The sequence below is a fragment of the Sardina pilchardus genome, chromosome 12, assembly GCF_963854185.1.
Source record: "Sardina pilchardus chromosome 12, fSarPil1.1, whole genome shotgun sequence".
Classification (NCBI taxonomy): Eukaryota; Metazoa; Chordata; class Actinopteri; order Clupeiformes; family Clupeidae; genus Sardina; species Sardina pilchardus.
The window spans coordinates 2,300,333-2,320,353 of record NC_085005.1 but is presented as its reverse complement, the minus strand read 5'-3'; the positions used below and the strand labels follow the sequence as shown (position 1 = coordinate 2,320,353).

The following is a 20,021-nucleotide window of genomic DNA, read 5'->3' as shown; positions in this document are numbered from 1 at the left end:
AGGTGTATTATTCAGTGGACTCCTGTAGGAATCAACACATATGCTCAGAGACTTATATGGAACAAAGGCATTCATTAAAATTGCATTAATCCAGCTATTCCACAGGTAATTTTCTGTTACTGGATGCAAACAAAACTTTCATTAGTATGACTATAAAACCCAAACGAACAGATCTTTACTAAACATGTAGAAGGAAAAGCTGAGAAGACTGAAGAAGAAAACCTCTGGGTGAGATTTTTCCCAACAAAAAAAGTACAAGGTTTATTTAGTTTCTAAGGTATTCATGAATACATGGAGTGAACAGAAGATGGATTCAGTGAGATGTGTGAATGTGTTAGGTTTGAGCCCTAGCTAACTCCCGTCTGTTAGGAGGAGATTGTGTTTGAGCCAGGGATAGATGTGTCAGAGGCATCACACCACCCACCTCAGCCTGTTTGTCATGAATCACATAGGCCATGTTATCTCTGCAGCCACAGCACAAGACTCAAGAGAACCAGCTGCCAGTGGCCGAGTGCTGTTCTTGAGGGCACATTTCTCAGACACTGTTACATTAGGCAGAGGTCTTTTTATGGACATTGGCATAATAGGCTTGTAAGCTCTCAGCCAATGCTGCTGCCTTTTGAAAGGGACTTGAAAGTGATACCAGCACATTACCACTGCGTATAGACAAGGCCTTATTTGTTGATGCCTGCAGTCATATGCAGATGCCATAACAATTCAGAAGAGTTCCTTATCCATCTTGCACCATCATATGAATGAGTCATTGCAAAACATCATAAAATCTCATGCCCCTCAGAAAAAAGAGACAACGTATTAGCAAAGATTCTATGATCTTTGGTATTAGTGAGACCCTGAATAAAATGGCTGTAAACTTGTGTAAAATCTGTATTTACAAAAAGTGCTTCATTTTGGCTGAGAGTGAGGAGACCAGATTTGTTTGTGCTCCTTCATAATACAATATTATTTTTTATGCTGTTCATTGTCAAAGTAAACTCAGACAGAGTAATTTTTGTTGTTGTTGCATTGCGCAAATTGTAGCCACTGCAGTGCAGAAATATTAGAATCAGAACATAAAACCTCTTTTCATGTAAACTGAGATTCAGGGAGACGTTTCCGTGGTGATTCTTTATGATTCCAGGGGGGAGAGGTGCAGTGTATGGCAAGAGATGGGAAGAAGTGTAGAGTCCCCCCCCCCCCCCACCTCTCATACTCATGCTGTCCAATACATTTTAATGTCAGAATATTCAAATATCATCTAGCTGCAGCGAAAATCAACAGTCACTTCTCTGTTAGCCACACGTCCTCTCTCTCCCCTAGAACTCTGTGGGTTCCTCATCCTGGGGCTATGATGAGGAGTTTCCACTATATAAAAGGGTCTATTTGTGTCAGTCACATTCCACTGTCAACCGTATTGAACTGAGGTCAATTGTTTTGGGGATTTCTTTCTGAATAGTGAATGGTCCAAAGGGGGGGTATTCTTTTCTTTCTGTAATGACTTTTCTGCCTGGTAAAAGAAAATCAAAAGAGTGAATTCTTTTCTCAAAAAATCCCTAAATATTATTTGGTCTTTTTGAGCAATTGAGCAGTAAACTGTATTGAAGCAAGTCAAAATATACAGCCAACGAAATACTGGCAACAGGTCAGACAATATGTGAAGCTTTGAGCAATGAACAACTTAGTCTTCAAGATCCGCAGATCATAGAGCTGTAGCAAGTCAAATGATCTTGTGTAGATGTGTGTGCTAGGTCCTTTGACACATCACGCCAGCTGACAATACTGATAAGTGCTTGTGTCCTCAGCATCTTGAAAGCATCACCATTCATCTGGGTGCTGATCGCAGTTGACAACTTGATAATGTCTGCCCAGGCTGCAGCTGCAACTGAGTAGCACACTTGGATATTCCTCTCTCCTTCACAGCCATTAGCACACACACCTGCCTTGATAATCAGCCTGAATTTATTGATTGATATTCCTGACTTGTAATAGCGTGTAATTTGCTATTCCCTGTGTGTGCTTTGTGGATTTTGGACAGGGATACATGTAGGTGGAAGGTAGACTTCAGTGGCGCCTGCAGTCCTCTGATCACTGGTTTTATTATTTTGTTAAAGATAAGTGCTTTGTCAGACCACATGCTGAAATCAGAATTTTTGTGTCAAATTTCAGATCAGTCTCAACTCATTCCGCAAAGTGGTCCGGATCCGGGTTCAGTTGATTGCATCCACAAACATCGCCGCAAACATCAGTCCAAATTAACTCTGGTCCGGACCAAACGTCTAGTGTGAATACGCCCTTAGACATACCCTAGGAAAAGCTGGTTGAAAAAGAGTTGAACAAGAGCATCCATCATGATTTTGTTTTTGATTATGCATTTTTATGCTTAAAGGAACACTTCACCGAATAACTACGTTATTCGCTTAATTAAGATGAGATACATACCTCTCACGTTTCAATGCGTGCACTCACTGGCTCTGGCGCGCTGCGCAACTTTGATCGCACTTAGCTAGCCCAATGCATTCATTAGGATCCAAACAGAGATGAAGTTAGAAGTGACCAAACACCTCCATGTTTGCCCTATTAAAATACAGTTACACGAGTCACACGACCAAGTATGGTGAGACAAAATAAAATGTGGTGCATTTCTAAGCAGGTAAAAGGGATAACTATATTGTGTGGTGGAATAATATTGGGAGCACTTAGACTCTGCGCAGTAATATCTTCACTCCAAAATGAAACTGAAAGTGCAAGAGTGAGGATATTACTGCGCCACTATGTAACTTTACCAGATCGGGTACCGTTTCAGCAGTTTGATTAAATGAGACATGAGAAACTACAAATTTGACTTGCTTCGATGTCGCAATACATCATACTTTCATAAAATCATGCAACCTTGTCTGTGGACATGGTTATTTGCTGGATAAGCAAATAGCGTATGTGCGACAGAGGAAAAGTGCTTTAGTATTGCTTTAAGAGTGAGGCTGGGTAAAATGCTTACCTCAAGTACTCCCTTTTCAAATTCTTCTCATGGAAAACAAAAGGATTGTCATATAGAAATGGACAGTCATTAGTCTTTTTTGTTCACTGGCTAGTGACATGAAGTTTAGCTAGTAATAGCAGAATGTTGTTCAACAGAAGCTTGGTCATTTCCTGTTGCATGAGTAGCCCAGTTATCGGTTGGCTAAGTAGCCTAGTGCATAAGTAATGCACATAAATAGAGAGTATCAAAACTATGTATTCCTCCTCAAGCTGTATGTGTATTTCTGTCATCTGTATGTTCTCATTCTCTTTCAGCTTCTGGAGGGGAGCTTCACTGCCCAGGTTAGCCATGAAACAGATGGCCTTATCTTCCAGCCTATGGGGGTGAGTCTGAGCTGCTGTGTCATGTCATAGTTACTATTGCTCAAGTACATTGCTTCCTTTTGTCCATTCTCCATAACTAAAGTAAAAGTTGACTGATATTTAGCACACAATTTTATCAAGCAACATGGACTCACAGTGGTGGAACTCAAACTCTGCTCGACCAATTGTCAGTGCTGCTCCTCCGCTGATTTGACAATCTTGTCTTGATCGTGACCCCTTTGACTAGGACTTGATGGCTTTGTGCAGTTTGAAATCTTTTTTTTGTTTCTTTCATCTGAAAAAATTTAGTCTGGTTCCCACAGTCATTCTTTTATTCATTTAAATATTTATTTCCAGTTATTCTTTCTTGCTCCTATCTCATGAAATGCTGTTATTACGGCCTTTTGTAGAGAAAGCGTGAGACAGGGAGCCATCCCTTTAAAATGTCCAGCACAGTAAAGGAAAATGGATTTATGATTGCAGATTCACTGCTTTACAGGCCAGTGCATCTCTGAGGGTGTTGATTTAATCAAGGAACCAATAAAAGATTGGTCAAGAATTCAAACTGATAAAGAGGATTCATTAAGGTTTCCTCATCGATAAAATCTTATCAAAACCCACCAACCCCAGGTCTGGATATGCGTGCACTTATGCATGTGTGTGCGGAGCTGTTGCAGTGACCGTAACCTAACTCACTAGTGTGTGTGTAACAGAAGCCTTAAAGCTGAAGCAGAAAAAGGAGACATAATTAACTTTGTCTCTTGTCTCTAGCATATTGATATCTGATGATAACTATTAATATTAATAGTTAATTTAGTATACATTATATGCTATCAGACCAATTCCATATGGTTGATGTTAGGGATGCATTTTGTAAAGCTCAATTGAAATATTTATACCCTTATTCAGCTCTTAGTCGCATAGTCACAAAATTAGGTTATGAAACAAAGGATCATTCCTTTTTTGTGTGTGCTGAATGTCTTATTTTAAAGGTAACTAGAAAAGCATTTCCTGAAGGAAATACCAGTGCATGGAAAGTCATTGCTAGGATTATGCTAGGCTAAATAAAGTGGTTACTTTTCTATAAAAAGTGGGTTCTAGGTTGGTTGCTAGGGAAATCATGTCGGTTGCTAAGGTGGTTGCCAGGGTGTAATTATGGAAGTGGTTGTTGCTAGGGTACTTAAGGTGGTTGCCAGGTTGTTGCTAGGTAATTGTAGTGGTTGCTTTGCTATAAAAAAAATGATATTTTAAAATATAGTTTAAAAGGTTATTGAAATTGGGAGAAAAGAGAGAGCGAAAGAGAAAGTGAGAGGAAGTGAAGAAAAAGAAGTGAAAGAAAGTGGGGATGACAAGTGAGCTATCCAGTTCAATGGAGAGACACACAGAGAAGAAGTTCCATTGAAGTTGCTGAAGTCAGTGAGTGACTTATATATATACTTATATAGTTCGTTAATAAACCTATTTTGTTATATATTTCGGTGTGGTCTTCCCCTCTTTTATGTTTTGGTGGCCTTGAGTCAGGCAACCATCACAATGATGTCATAAAGCCAATGTTAAAGGGATATTCCGCCATTTTTGGAAATATGCTCATTTTCCACCTCCCCTCGAGCAAAACAATCGATATTTACCTTGTTCCCGTTCATCCAGCCATTCTGTGAGTCTGGCGATACAACTTTTAGCTTCAGCCTAGTATAGATCATTGAATCGGATTAGACCATTAGCTTCTCGCCTGCTAGCTTCATGTTTAAAAGTGACTATGATTTCTGGTAATTTCCCCATTTAAAACATGTCTCCTCTCAAGTTAGAAAGTGCAATAAGACCAACTGAAAATGTAACCTGGTCTTTTTCTAGGCTGATTTGACATGGAACTACACTCTCATCTGGCGTAATAATCAAGGCAACTTGCAAACTACTGGCACTACTACTGCTTGTTGTCTATGGGGACTATTTTCAGATGCTGCGTACGATATCACTGCGCCTATGGTACGTTTGCAAGTTGCCTTGATTATTACGCCAGATGAGAGTGTAGTTCCATGTCAAATCAGCCTAGAAAAACGGCAGGATTTTTCTTAGCCTACTGCCACCCAACTAGCTAAAAGCCACCTCCGTCATATGCTAAATGTTACTATGATCTGAACGTCTGTATTTTACAGCTTGTATGTAACGTGACATGCATTTAAACTTCACAACGAGTTTGGCGAATTAATATTCAAGTGTGATACGGCCAACAACTTGGAACTACTTCATAGTCGTGCGTGTATGCAGAGAGGGTTAAAGCGGAGCGAGAGGCGCAAACGTTCGATCATTTCCGCGTTCTGTCTTCGCAAAGGGGAGGGGGGCGAAATCCCCCTTTAAGCAGACCTGTTAACATTCGAACTGAACTGCTTGCCAATCTGACAGAGATCGATATCCCACTATGACGTCTTTGCGACATGCCTCTTTAAGCAGACAGGAACTGTTCGAATTTTTCATCCATAGAGATGCATTATGTTGCTCTATCTTGTCAGTAATTAAGGATCTTTGGTGTATGTAAGGGATAACGGCCGACGAGGTGACCAGTACGATGGAAATAATGGCTAGGTGGAGGTTTAGAGTTGCCTCCGCCTAGCCATTATTTCCATCGAACCGGTCGACCTCGAAGGCCGTTATTCCGCTTATCTCCCGTTTGTATTCATCACCTGTATATTTATTCCACCTGTATATTTATTCCACCGTTGCCACTTGTGTAGTGTTAATTTCCTATTACAATGTAAACGTTTACATCGCTAAAACTGTCTTGATTGTGGAACTACTTTCCGCCACATATCAACTTTCTACTTGCAGGACAAAACTGCCGTTACTAGTTCTAAATGGATGGTTGCCATGGCCAAAGGCCAGTCGTTAGTTCTAAATGACTGGTTGTTACGGCCAAAAGCCAGTCGTTAGTTCTATCTCTCTCGTTGTCAAGCGGGCATTCTGATGAACGATAACTTTGAAAGATCGTTATTTTATAGCCTACATGGCATCCAACTACTGTAGCTACAATCCACCTCCGTCATATGCTACAATGTTACTATGGTTCTGCAAGTCTGTATTTCAGCTTGGATGCAACGTAACAGTTCATCAAACCTCGCAACGAGTTTGGCAAATTAATATTCAAGTGTGATACGGGCAACACATTGGAACTACTTCAAAGGTAGCAGGTTATACGACATTAATGGCCACCCCATCAGCCAATCAGAGAAGAGAATTCCATTGTTGAGGGAGATAACTAAAGTTAATGCACACCTTATAGAACGCAGGACAATGTGGAATTCAACCTAGCAGTGGAATAACAAAAAAGTAGTGTTTGGTCAGGTTCTAGTCTGCTTTCAGTCCTAGACCACCACTGGATTTTTTGTCTTGGCATTGTTGTGTGTGTGTGTGTGTGTGTGTGTGTGTGTGTGTGTGTGTGTGTGTGTGTGTGCGCGTGTGTGCATGTGCGTGTAATCTTGCCACTGAGATGCTGTTGACTGAGCCCTCAGTCCCAGCTGATGGGCATGTCCTGCCCGACAGAAGCTTCTGGCAAATCCACTGATATGTCAGAACTAGAACCAGCTGGATCACACAGCCCCCACCCCACCCCCCTGAGACTGTTCATTAGAATGCCACTAGCGCTGGCTTAAGCCTGAAACCAGAACCAGAAGTACACAATTTTATGTGGTTTTTTTTAATACTATATGATGTAGTAATACAGAGAATGAGGCACTGTGTCCATGTTTTCATACATTGACTTGTTTATTTGTATGACAATGGCTCAACAGCATATCACCAGGGGTAGGTAGTTTGCTTATATTCAAACTTCAGATAGTGTGCTGATAGACATCTCGTAAATCACTCTAGACATACTTTTTGGTTACAATTACAGGATGCTGGGTCCACCATCAAGGTTCATTTTTCCAGTCATGATAGACTAGCCTCACCCCATGGTGATGGCACTCAAACTATTCCAAAAAGTCTCAAAAGTCAAAAGACCGAACAAGCATGCTATACGCTTTTTTTCGATGCAGAAACTATACAAAAAAGAGCTATGGCGTGCTGAGATGATTGCAATTTTCTGGGCCCATTCCAATTTTTCAATTAGTTTGACCTGCCGATAATAATTTTAGCCGATTTCATTTACATAGGGTACCCACTGTACCTAATGCTTTAAATGATGTGTTGTTCATGTACGAGGTCATGAATGACAGACTATGAACCGATGTCAGGCCCTGATGATTCATGAGATATTAAGGAATGAGGTAATACATCAATTATGAATTAAAGTGCTACCTAATATTACACCATCATATCTGGAGGAAGGTGGAGTTAAATTATAGGGATGTACTGTAAAATTAATGAATAATTTTATCTCCGTTAAGAAGACATTTTTGTTTTATGTGATTTATGACACAAGAAATTATCGGCTATGACCATAACAGATCATCTTTATTGAATGTTTTCAAAAAACCTGTTGTGAAAGCTGGTCTGAATAGTATGGTTTGTTTTAACAATGTGTTGTGCTTTAGGGACATTACAATATACAGTCATATGCACTGAGAATTGTTTACTATGAATAATCACAATATAGTTATCACTGCTCTGGCACAAAGAGATGCAGATGGAGGATGGCATACTCCATTGACAGATTAGACCTATTAGTGTCCCTTTCCAGGTTGCTAATTCATGTGTCACTTAGGCTATTAATATCACATACTCATTTCCTGTGGTTTAATCTTCAGATGCAGCTGCAATGATGCTGTTTTCTAGCCTATTTCCAAACCTGTTTTGTTTCTCCATTCGTCCCTTTGATTTTTGCTTATTGTCTAATAGCTCATTTTTGTCTTGATGTAATGCAGTCTTACTATGTTTTAAATACAGTGCGCTTATGGGAGCTTCATTTAATCTCTCTCTGATAAACTGGTATTGCTTGCACGATCAGTTCTGAATAACCAGGCAGATTCAGGTTTTTGGACTGTTGGACAGCTTTTTTAGAGCCTGTACTTAAAGTATCATTTTCAAGTAATTGTACTTGAAGATGAATGTTAAATAAGTTTAAAATTCAAAGCACAAACATGTGAACATGTGATCTAAAAAGCCAACATATTCTAGGGCACCACAGAAAGTGGAGTGCCAAAAAAACAATGGTTACATGATAACAGAAAACTTCTATCTCAAATCTAGTCCTTTATCAGAACCTGTAGGCCTACAGATTACAAAATGTTGTGTTGTTTACCATTGACTAGTCTCATTCTGCCAGCAATCTTACCTGAAACAGTATTTTTCTCAGCAACTTAATCCTTGGCTTGGTACAAGTCAGGAATCTCGTCTGGTATTGGTAGGAGCAGTGAAAAGGTGTTAAGGGGTTACGGTTGTTAGATTTGAATGTCTATTTAGGCTATAGTCTGTTCTTTTACAGAAACAGCTTTTCCTCAAAAAGGCTAGGATAGTTTTTGCTTTAATACTTTGAGTGCATTTAGCACTGATATTTATTCAGCACAAAATAATCTGCTCTTTTTAATTGAATGAAGAACTTGAATCAGTACTTATACTTTTTTACACACATACTTCTACTTGATTATGGATAGTGTGTACTTTTGCCCTCTCTGAAAACGCATTATGCCTGGGTATGCTGAGCACGGTGAATTGTGTTGGTGAATGGGAGTGTTGCACAATCCATACATCATTACCTGGTAGTGTTGGACAGAACTGCTGACATATGTTGGACAATTAGGAACACACTCGTCCCTCTGGGCCATAATAATATACCTGTCCGGATCCTGTCAGATATCACCTACAAATAAATGTCACTGCCAGGCTCCCCTTATCCTGTCAGGAGAATTGCACATATCCAACAGCAAAGACTGAAAGCCCAGATCCTGCTGGTGTTCCCCTGTGTAGTCCTATGCCTTGTTACAATGAAGAGAAATTGGCTTGTGAAGTGTTTCTTTCTCTCGTTCTTTCTTTCTTTGAAGATGTAATGTCTGTAGAAGACAACATATATGTGCTGTTAGTTAGACCTCTTCTCACACATACCATGTGTCCCTAAATTGTCAGGAACATTTCCTTCCTTCATCGGTTCATATGTGATTGTGAATAGTAGCAGGGATCAGGGACTGTCCTTTGTCTCCCCAATTGCCTATGGAATAGCAGTGTAACAATCCATTGATCTGTATCAAAACATCGATCTGATAGCAAACAATATCATTTCTTAGTCTTGACTTATAAACATTGAGACATGCATGTTTGCACCCGTTCCAACATTTTCAACTCGTTGTTTTATTGTTGGTTGTTACTTGAGTATGTATGTGGTTGTTATTGTTTGATTGTGTTTGCATCGATGTTGGAGTTGTTTTTGGTGATCTTTGAATGAGCTAAATGCCATTTTTAAACAGAGGTTTTTAAGGAACTTGACCAAATTTGCCACAACTACAGCCTCATTCCTTTCAGGTAATTTACAGTAATTTCCCGCATATAAACCGCATTATGCATAAGCCGCAGGACAGTATTTTATGCAAGTTAAAAGAAACAAAACTATATTAACACCATATTAACTGCCCCCCTGTATTAGCCTCATAGCTGAAGAAATGTTGCATAATCAATGTACAGTATAAGCCGCGGCTAATAGTCGGGAAATTACGGTATTCCCAGCCTACCTGTTCATGCTGAAGCAACTGGTATGCTCTCTTGCTTTCAACCCACAACCTCCCCTCATGCCTCCCATCTTTTTAGGTTAGGAATAGCACATGGGTCCTTCTTGAGTCCTGCATTCGCAGTTGACTCCTGCACCATCCCTGCAAAGCACCCCATGACCCTGGCTAGAGATCTTGCCAAACACACTTTTTGGTTGCTTGTCTTTTTTTTGTGCAAAATTTGGAACGTGAACTCATGAACTGTAAACTAGATGTGTTGGACATGTTGTCATGTGGAGACAGATGAATGGAAGTTTCAGCATGAGTCAGATAACTAATGAATGTCAACAGTACAGATGGTTGGATGGTGAATGAGTAAAGTGTCCAGATGGTGATCTTTGTGTATTATTTGAAGAACTTCAACCATCCAATTTTCTTACTAAAATACTCAACAGTGTCGTTTTATAGCTCACAAAATGTGATTGCAGCTCTGATATTCACCATATTCCAATCCAGTGCGACACACTTATCTGAGAATTTATCAGTAGGCTAGTATGCGGAAACAACAAAAATGTTATTACCTCCAGATCTTACTTTCAAGATAAACAGATATGAAAATGTTTACAGGCTAGCTTTTTAAACCTTTTCCTAATCTAAAAAAAACCACACTTTATAGAAATGGAAAATTCTCTGGGTAATTAATGACGATTGGCAAAGACATTTCTGGATAAAAGTGTGTGACTGTGATGTTTTTATCTGCCAATTGGTTACGGTCTTGTTTAGCTATGAAGGCCATTGTTGCAAGGCTTATGGCTATACATATTTGAGTCATTCTCAAGGGAAGGGTATGTGCTAAAATGGTTTGGTGTTCCTACACATTCTTGTTTGATGAGCAGGGAAGGAATCTCAGCAAGGAGGAATATCAGCAACCTTTTGCCAAAATCATGGAGTCTGACATGTCAGATGGTGTTTTTTTTCTCAGGAATTATGGCATATTAGGTCTGTATGGTTCCTATAGTTCAGTAGCTCTGAAAACCAGAGCATCTTTATGACTTTCACACCAAGTTGCAGAAACAACTAGAAAAGCACCCCGAGAGCGCAGACCTCCGCCAAGTGAAAACATAACCTGGATCCAGACGTGTTTTTAGTTATCTTGCTAACAAACATACAAAAAAACAATTCCTGATGAAAACATAACCTCCTTGGTGGAGGTAAAAATGCCACCAAGAGGGGTAAGGAATTTGCAGTTGATAGATGAGTAGAGAAAAACAAAAGAAATCTTATCCTACACTGAATGTGTTTTTATTTTTGACATAATGAGGCACAATGATAGAGGTGCCATTCAAATAGCAAATACATGTTAATTGTGGCACCAGTGTCAGTTTTAAGTCTTGCTGCATCTTCACATTAGTCCTAAGTAGCTTTCTCTGTTTGAATATTGTGTGTGCGTGTGTGTGCTTTAACTTGAGTCAATCAGGCAGAAGCCATAAAAAATAAACACATTCTGAAAATGTGATCTCCTGTCCTGTCACCTTTTGCTTCATGGGTGCAAATTGCATCATTTGTACCCTCTTCATGTAACTGCTATTCAAACGAAACAGCCTCCCTCCTAATATGAGACAGCTTTTCATAGCTAACAAGAGGGCATTTTACACACCTACCTCCTGCTGATGAAAAGATGTACTGAACACGGAGACCTTGTGCTTTCTGTGTTTTGTATGTATAAATGCTTCCTGGCTGATTTTTGTTTGTGTGTAATAGAAGTGGCTTAAAAGAGTGTGAAGGCCATCGCCTACACTCAGAGTATGCACAGGCAGTGAGGATAGCTTGTACTCTCTCTGTCCACTTCCACTGTCCACTATGATATGGGCATGGTCACTCAGACAAAAAGATGTTCCAGTCAAATGTGCCAACCCAAAAAGACCACAGTCTTGCCATTTCTGACATTTTAATCTGACAAAATGTGGACAGCTCATAAAAGAGTATGAAACCCAACAGTTCTGTGTCGTGTTTGTCTCACAATGGATGTCCTTCATCTTCTTTCAGGATTCATGAGCTATATCCATTCCTTTTCTTGGTGCCGCTCAATTGCACTTTCATCAAACACATTTACAAGGGGTTACTGGAGTGTTAAATCACCTCATTTTGAGCTGTTTCTCCATTGTCATTTCAGTTATCATTCATGTCATGAAAATCCTACATAATTCTGTTGGATTGAGAGAGGAAAAAAAAAAAAAAAATATATATTTTATTTTTTTTTTGTCTTAAAGGGATATTTCGCCATTTTTGGAAATAAGCTAATTTTCCACCTCCCCTCGAGCTAAACAATTTATATTTACCTTTTTCCCGTTCATTCAGCCATTCTGTGAGTCTGGCGATACAACGTTTAGCTTCAGCCTAGCATAGATCATTGAAACGGATTAGACCAGTAGCATCTCGCCTGCTAGCATCATGTTTAAAAGTGACTAAGATTTGCGGTAATTTTCCCATTAAGTTAGAAAGTGCAGTAAGATCAACTGAAAATGAAACCTAGCGTTTTTCTAGGCTGATTTGACATGGAACTACACTCTCATCTGGTGTAATAATCAAGGCAAGTTGCAAATGTACTATGGGCACAGTGATATCACGCAGCATCTGAAAATAGTCCCCATAGACAACAAGCAGTAGTAGTCCCTGATATCACTGCGCCCATGGTACCTTTGTAACTTGCCTTGATTATTACGGCAGATGAGAGTGTAGTTCCATGTCAAATCAGCCTAGAAAAACGGCAGGTTTCATTTTCAGTTGGTCTTATTCCTTTTTCTAATTTGAGAAGAGACACGTTTTAAATGGGAAAATTACCAGAAATCTTAGTCAATTTTAAACATGATGCTAGCAGGCGAGATGCTACTGGTCTAATCCGATTGAATGATCTATGCTAGGCTGAAGCTAAAAGTTGTATCACCAGACTCACAGAATGGCTGGATAAACGGGAAAAAGGTAAATATCAATTGTTTTGCTCGAGGGAAGGTGGAAAATTAGCTTATTTCCAAAAATGGCGGAATATCCCTTTAAGTCTTGTGTGACTAGTTGTAATTCTGCTTTTACCTTGACTGAGCAGATGGACAAAGAGGTGTGCGGTTGGACATTTTAGGCTAGAAAAACAGCATATTGATTAATCTAAAATGGAGCCTAATAGCATTCACGTAAGGAGGGCCCAGGTATTCTGATACTGAATGCTTTTGTTTGTTGTAATATTGGGTGAAGTAACATTGTGTGTAAAGCCGTTAACCTATACACAACATTTCAAATCAGAACTTGAGTTTCTTCACCCATACATATGGTGGTAACTTTTCCATCATTCAATATAGACATGCTCTTGTAAGGAAATGGCAACCTTTGCCTCTAGTAGACACCTAAAGGACTTGAGGAGCGTTCAGGGTGTAGAAAATGTGTTCTGTTCCTTTAACAGTAGTCAGTCCTTGTGCTGTTGCTAAGTTACAGGAGATATAACATGACTTCTCTTTTTTATTTACACAGAAGAATTTGTGGATCTACCAAAAGCCAATGTGTTTAAGTCTGTCTGTGTTGTAAATGTCACACCCAGCCCAGCTAGATCTGTTGCCCTTCAGCAGACAATTCTTTTTCTTTTTGTCATACTGGAAGAAATGGGAAATTGCATTTCTAACCACAGTTGTAGATTCAGAGAGGGGCGAGACTAAATTTGTCTCATATTCGGATGTTAAACTGTAAACCGATCTCTCAGGGATGGCTGTGAATAAGTATTTATATGTTAAAAACTACCTTTAAGTGTAATTTCAGATCTGATATCTTGCCTCTTCTGTCTTTTCTGTTGTCAAGCAGAGGTACAAGCCCGGTAGATGTGATGACATCCTGAAGTGGAAGCCCCCAAGTCATAACTCAGTTGACTTTCGTCTGAAAATCACCAAAGTTGGTGGTGAGGGGTGAGTCACAATCACAGGGGATGCTTCCAACACTTTATGACACACACACAGCCTACTTGTCATGCTGCAGGAGTCGAACATCAGACCACACACAGAGCGTGAATGTGCTCACTTTGAAGCATGTTTTTTTTTTTTTTTTTTCTAAACACAAATGTATTTTTAGTCAGTGCCATCCTTAGGGTTCCTCATATTTAGAAATCCCTTATGTGAGTTCAGTACAGAGTAACAGGCCATAAGTGACATTTGCATCAATTCAGCTATTACCATAATGAATTACATGGAAGTGTTATCAAAAATAAGCAGGGGAAAGGTTACATTATATAGGACAAAAGTAGCCAAAATCAATTCCCCCTCACCCTATTCACATTAGTTATGATGTGTACAGTATTGGTGTTTCTCAAGGTCACTGATGTCCTTTCTTGCTCATGAAATCTTGGCCTTTTCTTGTTGCTGTTGTTGTTGTTGTTGTTGTTGTTGTTGTTGTTTTTGTCGGGTAATTTACTTGTTGCTCTCTGGCTTTGTCAGTTTTTGCATGATCCTACACTGCACTGTAGGAGCTTGTCAAGGTCTCATCCTGTACATCAAATGATTCCTTCCCCTACAGGCTGCGCCATATAAAACAGACCATATTCTGTCATCTTTCAGGACTGAAATATCCCTACACATTTAGACCACCACCAGGACATCAGTTAATTGGCCAAATCTTGTGAAGATGCTACCCGACTAATAAGTAAAGGTTCATCTATAGTCACCGAAAATCAATCCAGATGATCAAGACCCCAGCATGCAGTGGATTGTATAAACATTATGTGCATCTTATTATGTGTCAAAACACATTTCTTCAAAATACCTTCCTATAATGATTTTGGTGCCATTTTTAGGCTGCTGCTGAGAAGAAAAGCTCTTTGTGCAAGTAAAATAGTATTTTGGGGTAAAATGAATGCTAGCAGAGTGATATGGGAGACATTGAAATGGCAGCAGCCATTCATTTTTCCCCGCCAGGCAGCGACCTCCAAACATTGGGATGACCAGTGAACCTTCTTGCTCCATTCCGAAGAGCCACCGTTTACTTCTCATGGTACTCAAAGCCAATCTGAGAATCCTAATTTTTCCTATCAGAGCATATCTGATTCAGAGCCATTGATGGAAACATATTCAAAACCTCTGATATGATATCAGTATTGCATATTATTCATATTAGTATATCCTGCTTGCCTTCTAAACCTGATAGGTCTGAGGTATTTATGGTTATGGTTATGGTTATGGTTATGAGATCTGGCGCCTTTGTCCAAAGCGACATACAAAAGCAATGCAATAATTAATTTAACAGTGAACAAATTCAAAAAGTTGGTCAGACTACATTAGAGAGAATAGCAATAATAAACCATATCAATTCAAGCAATGACCTAATGAGAATAAACAATGAAAATAAAAGAGCGTAGCAAATAAACAATAAAGTCCATTCAATCAGTCATATAATATCAATAACTATGGCATGGTAAGGCTACATTGAGGAGAATAGCAATAATAAATAACAATGTCGATTAAATTAACGGCCTAATACGGAAAAAAACAGTACTATATTGTTATGGCCCTTATCTTGATATGATACTTGATATGGCCCATTACAACCATAGCAACTCAGCACAGCTTGCCAACTAGCTCCACTCAGATTACTTAAAACAGTTCCTTTTCAAGGATTTCTTTTTTCTAGCATTTCTCTGTCTCTCCTTTTTTTTCCCTTCCTACTATATGATTCAAAATCCTTGTCCACTGAAAATAAAGCAGTGCGGGAGGTTTTGATAGCAGGATGAGACAGTCTCTCCGAGACGGGGAAAGTTAAAGAAGTGCTAGCTGTGCTGCCCACACACTGACAAAGAGCCTTGCTCCACATCTTTAGATCTGGATGCCTGTAGCCCTATCCATTATATCCAGTAAGCTCTGAAGAAACTCAAGAGTGAAGACAAGTGTGACATCTTACTTTGAGACTGAAAGTATGGTCTTCCTGTAGTGAACCTTTTAAATGTAGATAGACACATGTTACGAAGCTCAATCGTTTACAAATGGTTGATTTTTTTTGTGATACAGAATCCCATCTTGCATTCATTCCTCCCATAGACTTCATAATTGAATAAGATTGTATTCATTAGCATGAAGCCAGCATAGTTCTGCTAACTTTTCAATGCCAGGCCTCATGCTCTTTTTAATTCATGTCCTTGGAAGGTGACATGTCCTTCTGGGTCCCCAGAATCTGCAATCAGAAATTTCTGTAAAGAATTCTTATTCCGCTCCCTCCAGTCATTTCTGCAGCTCTGTGCCAGGTGCTGATGGCTTTTGGTTTGTAAACTGTGAAAACAGCTGCCCCTGGGCAGCAGAGCCACTACAGCGTTATCAGCTCCTAAGCAGGACTCAGACCCAGAGCCTTATGTCGCCTGCAGCACTTCTTTCTCACACACACACACACACACACACACACACACACACACACACACACACACAATGCACTGCTACACATCCACCTGGCACCATCATACCTTGGTGTCCTCCCCCCCTTACATACACACACACACACACACACACAGAAGCACGGTCAAATACACAGGAGGACGATGTACACAAAGCATATGAGCTATAGCCCTGAGCTACTGTGTTTGTGTCATGGATGTATTGTTTTATGTCTGCCATTACACGTATGCCACACTCTATCGTCTATCTTCATGTTTTGTTGCATTTATCTATGGCCATTTGTCATCTGGCCATCTCTCCAGGGACTATACAGGGCACTGCTCAGCATTCCAGTGAGCACGAGCAGCATTCAGCCTAATGGTTCAGATGGAAATGGTCCTACATTAGCATGATTACTAGCTGTTGTTTGGTTGGTTGGTGCACACTGTTGATGCAGAATTGGATGTTCAATCAGTGACACGTGTCACCTTCAAATGTTGATAGCGTACACAAAAGAAAACATAAAAAGAAAATATCTTTGATAATGTTATCTATAACAGATCCTTTGTAGCTTAGCAGTTTCCTACCAACATCTTTGTTCTATTCTAATTGCATGCCATTGTAGCATAGTCAAGCCATTATTATAGAACTGACACATCACTTGCAATATCACATTTAAAAAAACAGAATTGCAATGAGCAATGTTTCAGTAGAGGATAATGGGGGAAATGCAAGGCCATGTATGAATCTTTGAGATGGTTGAAATTACATACCGTAGATTGATAGATTTTTTATCAAGAAAATAGAGTTTTCTTTAGAGAAAATTGAGGGGTTTATCTATTGCCTATATGCCAGGTGCTTGCCTCTTAAGGTTAAGTTTCTCTTCTGTGGAGCTATTACACATTACAATTTGTCTAATTTCAGTCGATACAAAACAACAACATCATGGCCGTTTTCACTTCATTTTTTTTTTTGCATGTCCTAATTTTGGTTGCCCTATTCCTTATGGTCATTTGGAAGGAAGGGATCATTATTAAATCCCCCCAAAAAAGCTTGAGTTCTTGAGTCACCACATGTGGTTAATGTGAGTGTTAGGTGAACTTTGCTAACCATTCATTTCCTCACCCCCTTCTAAAGATCCACTGGAGGCCTGTGGATGGTCTTTAAAACAATGAGGGTTCGAGCTCTCTCTCTCTCTTAGCATCTCTCTGGAAGTGCAGGGGGTATAATTAATGGCCAGCTGCAAAAGCCCCCTGGCCCATCCCCTCCGCCCCCACTCAGTGACTGTGAAGGGCCAGTAGAACTGCTGATTTTCAGGCTCCCTTACTGGGAGACCACATGAGACTGGTGCTGAATTACAGGCCACAATTAACCGATATGACCGGCGATGTGGTCCAGTGTGGACTCGGGTGTATATTAAGATAGGGAAGAGAAATTGACTCTTATCTGAATCAAATTACGTTTTTTTGTTCTCTGGATTTGAGTAAATACGTTTTATTGTGGGAGATTAATGTTTCTGAAATGGGGAATTAGAAGATGGAGAGAGGCGTATGAATCTGTAAGTGCCAAAAATGGCAGTTATGTTCAGGACTGAATGATTTCTTTTAATTTGCAGGCTATTACCAGAGACCGTGGGTTTACTGTATGTCGGCAGCTATGACAGGCCCTTTGCACGGATGAGGGTAAGAAATTGCACAGCCACACACACACACACACACACACACACACACACACACACACACACACACACACACACATTAAAAGAATGCAGAAGAAAAGCAACTAGAAGTTCTTGACTGTTTAACAGAAGATCTGGTGCAATTGTAGCCTCAATCGAGAGTGGGTCTGGAAAAGGTTCATTGACTTACCTCCATAAGTATTTGAACATATGCTGAAGTTGACTATAAAGAGGAATAAAAAATCATCTTTTCGAAATTGATCTTTAATGCCTTTTAATACAAAAATGAGGAAATATCCAATCTTTAAGGATACATTTTCTTTGTGAATGAATGATGTATCGTAAATACATAAATGCTTTTCCTTAAAAAAAAAAATAAAAAAAAACAGGGGTCATAAGTATTGGAACCCCATGTTAAATTCCCATAGAGGCAGGCAGATTTTCATTTTTAAAGGCCAGTTATTTCATCGACCCGGGATAACCCCACATCATCGCATACCCTTCACCATGCTGAGAGATTGGCATGGTGTTTTTTTCAGTGCTCATTGAGCTCAGTGCAAATCAAACCAGCTAATAGGCTAACTGAAATAAAACCATGCCAATCTCTAGGTATGGTGAAGGGTATGTGACGATGTGGGGTTATTTTAATTTTGTAACATCAAAATGTTCCGTACAATACAACCTTGACATTTCACAAAATTTGGAATCCTATCCCAAAGCATGTGGTGGTGGTCACAGATTTCAAATACAGTTTTGTTCCAACATGTCAAGTTTGAAAATCTTCTGTGTGAGATATTGGTCAGTGAAGCAGTTTGATTTTTGCATAGACATCATTCACTGGGTGGTGCTACTGGTGATGAGTTCACCATAAAAATGTGGTAATTGTTGGTGCAACAGTTGTTGAGTCATTACACAAACCTGCGAGGAGTGATACCCACCTGGGTATGAACGAGCTGTACGCCATATAAGCTATAAGCCACATGCACCTGTGCTGTAACTAATTAACATTAGTTGCACAGTATTAACAATAATGGATACGAGACAACCAGGTTTATGCAAAAGTGAAAAAGTGGAGGTTTTTCTTCACTCATACTTTTATCAGCCCATTCGTTTAGTTAAAAAAGTAAAAGATGTTTCTACTATTAGACGATTGACTGTCTAACCAGCAGACTTGAACCTCTGTGATGAGAGTACTCTTGAAATGGAAATGTAAAACAGGTGTGCGGGGCAAGTGAATATTTGTTCTGAATCTCTTTTGGTTTGTTTAGGTTATAATGTTGCACAGGGGGGTTGGTATGGCATTTGCACCCAATTGGGGTTCTGTGGATGATTCAATAATTCTAAGAAAGGTTTGTGAGCCAGTGTGGTGGGACCCAGTACAGACTGTGTGTGGGCCAGAGCCAGCAGAAGGGCAGAATGAAGAAGATTTGGATGGATTAAGCACCAAGTGTGAAAGCAGCATGACAGCCAACCTCACACACACACACACACACACACACACACACACACACACACACACACACACACACACACACACACACACACACACACACACACCCATGCATACATTCGCAAACACAGTACAGATGGGACTTAAGCAAACCACTTCCCATTTCCCACACTCCAAGACATCCTGTTCTGTCATTGCCTTGCTTTATATGTATAGTTTAGAATCGTTTCCTTGTATGTGCGTAGATTATGATCATGTCAAAGTTATTAGATTGAGCGATGTTTCTCTCAGTTCAGTGGATGTGACGTGGCATCAGAATGTCTTTTAATGTTGAAGATTTTCCATAATAGACATTCATAGTTCTCTCAGTTCATTGCTTTCCATCATCTTTGTGTCTGTTTACGCTATGATATTTTACAGTTGCTGCCTAGGCTGTCACTCATTTTCAAGTCATGTCTTCACAAAGAGGTGCTATGGTGAAAGTACAGGGTCTAAGATGTCATGTTCAACAGGATCCTTGTCTCAAGAGTTTTCCGTCT

At 39.7% G+C, this 20,021-nt stretch overlaps 1 protein-coding gene across 1 annotated transcript in view; it reads left to right on the top strand.

Moving 5' to 3' along the window:
* Positions 1 to 20,021, top strand: part of rngtt (RNA guanylyltransferase and 5'-phosphatase) — a 69,995-nt gene that overhangs the window by 48,782 nt on the left and 1,192 nt on the right. Inside the window, exons 12-14 of the mRNA XM_062550805.1 lie at positions 3,289 to 3,357; positions 13,809 to 13,909; positions 17,970 to 18,036. Of these exons, the coding sequence (XP_062406789.1) occupies positions 3,289 to 3,357; positions 13,809 to 13,909; positions 17,970 to 18,036 (237 nt within the window). The remainder of the gene's footprint in view (positions 1 to 3,288; positions 3,358 to 13,808; positions 13,910 to 17,969; positions 18,037 to 20,021) is intronic.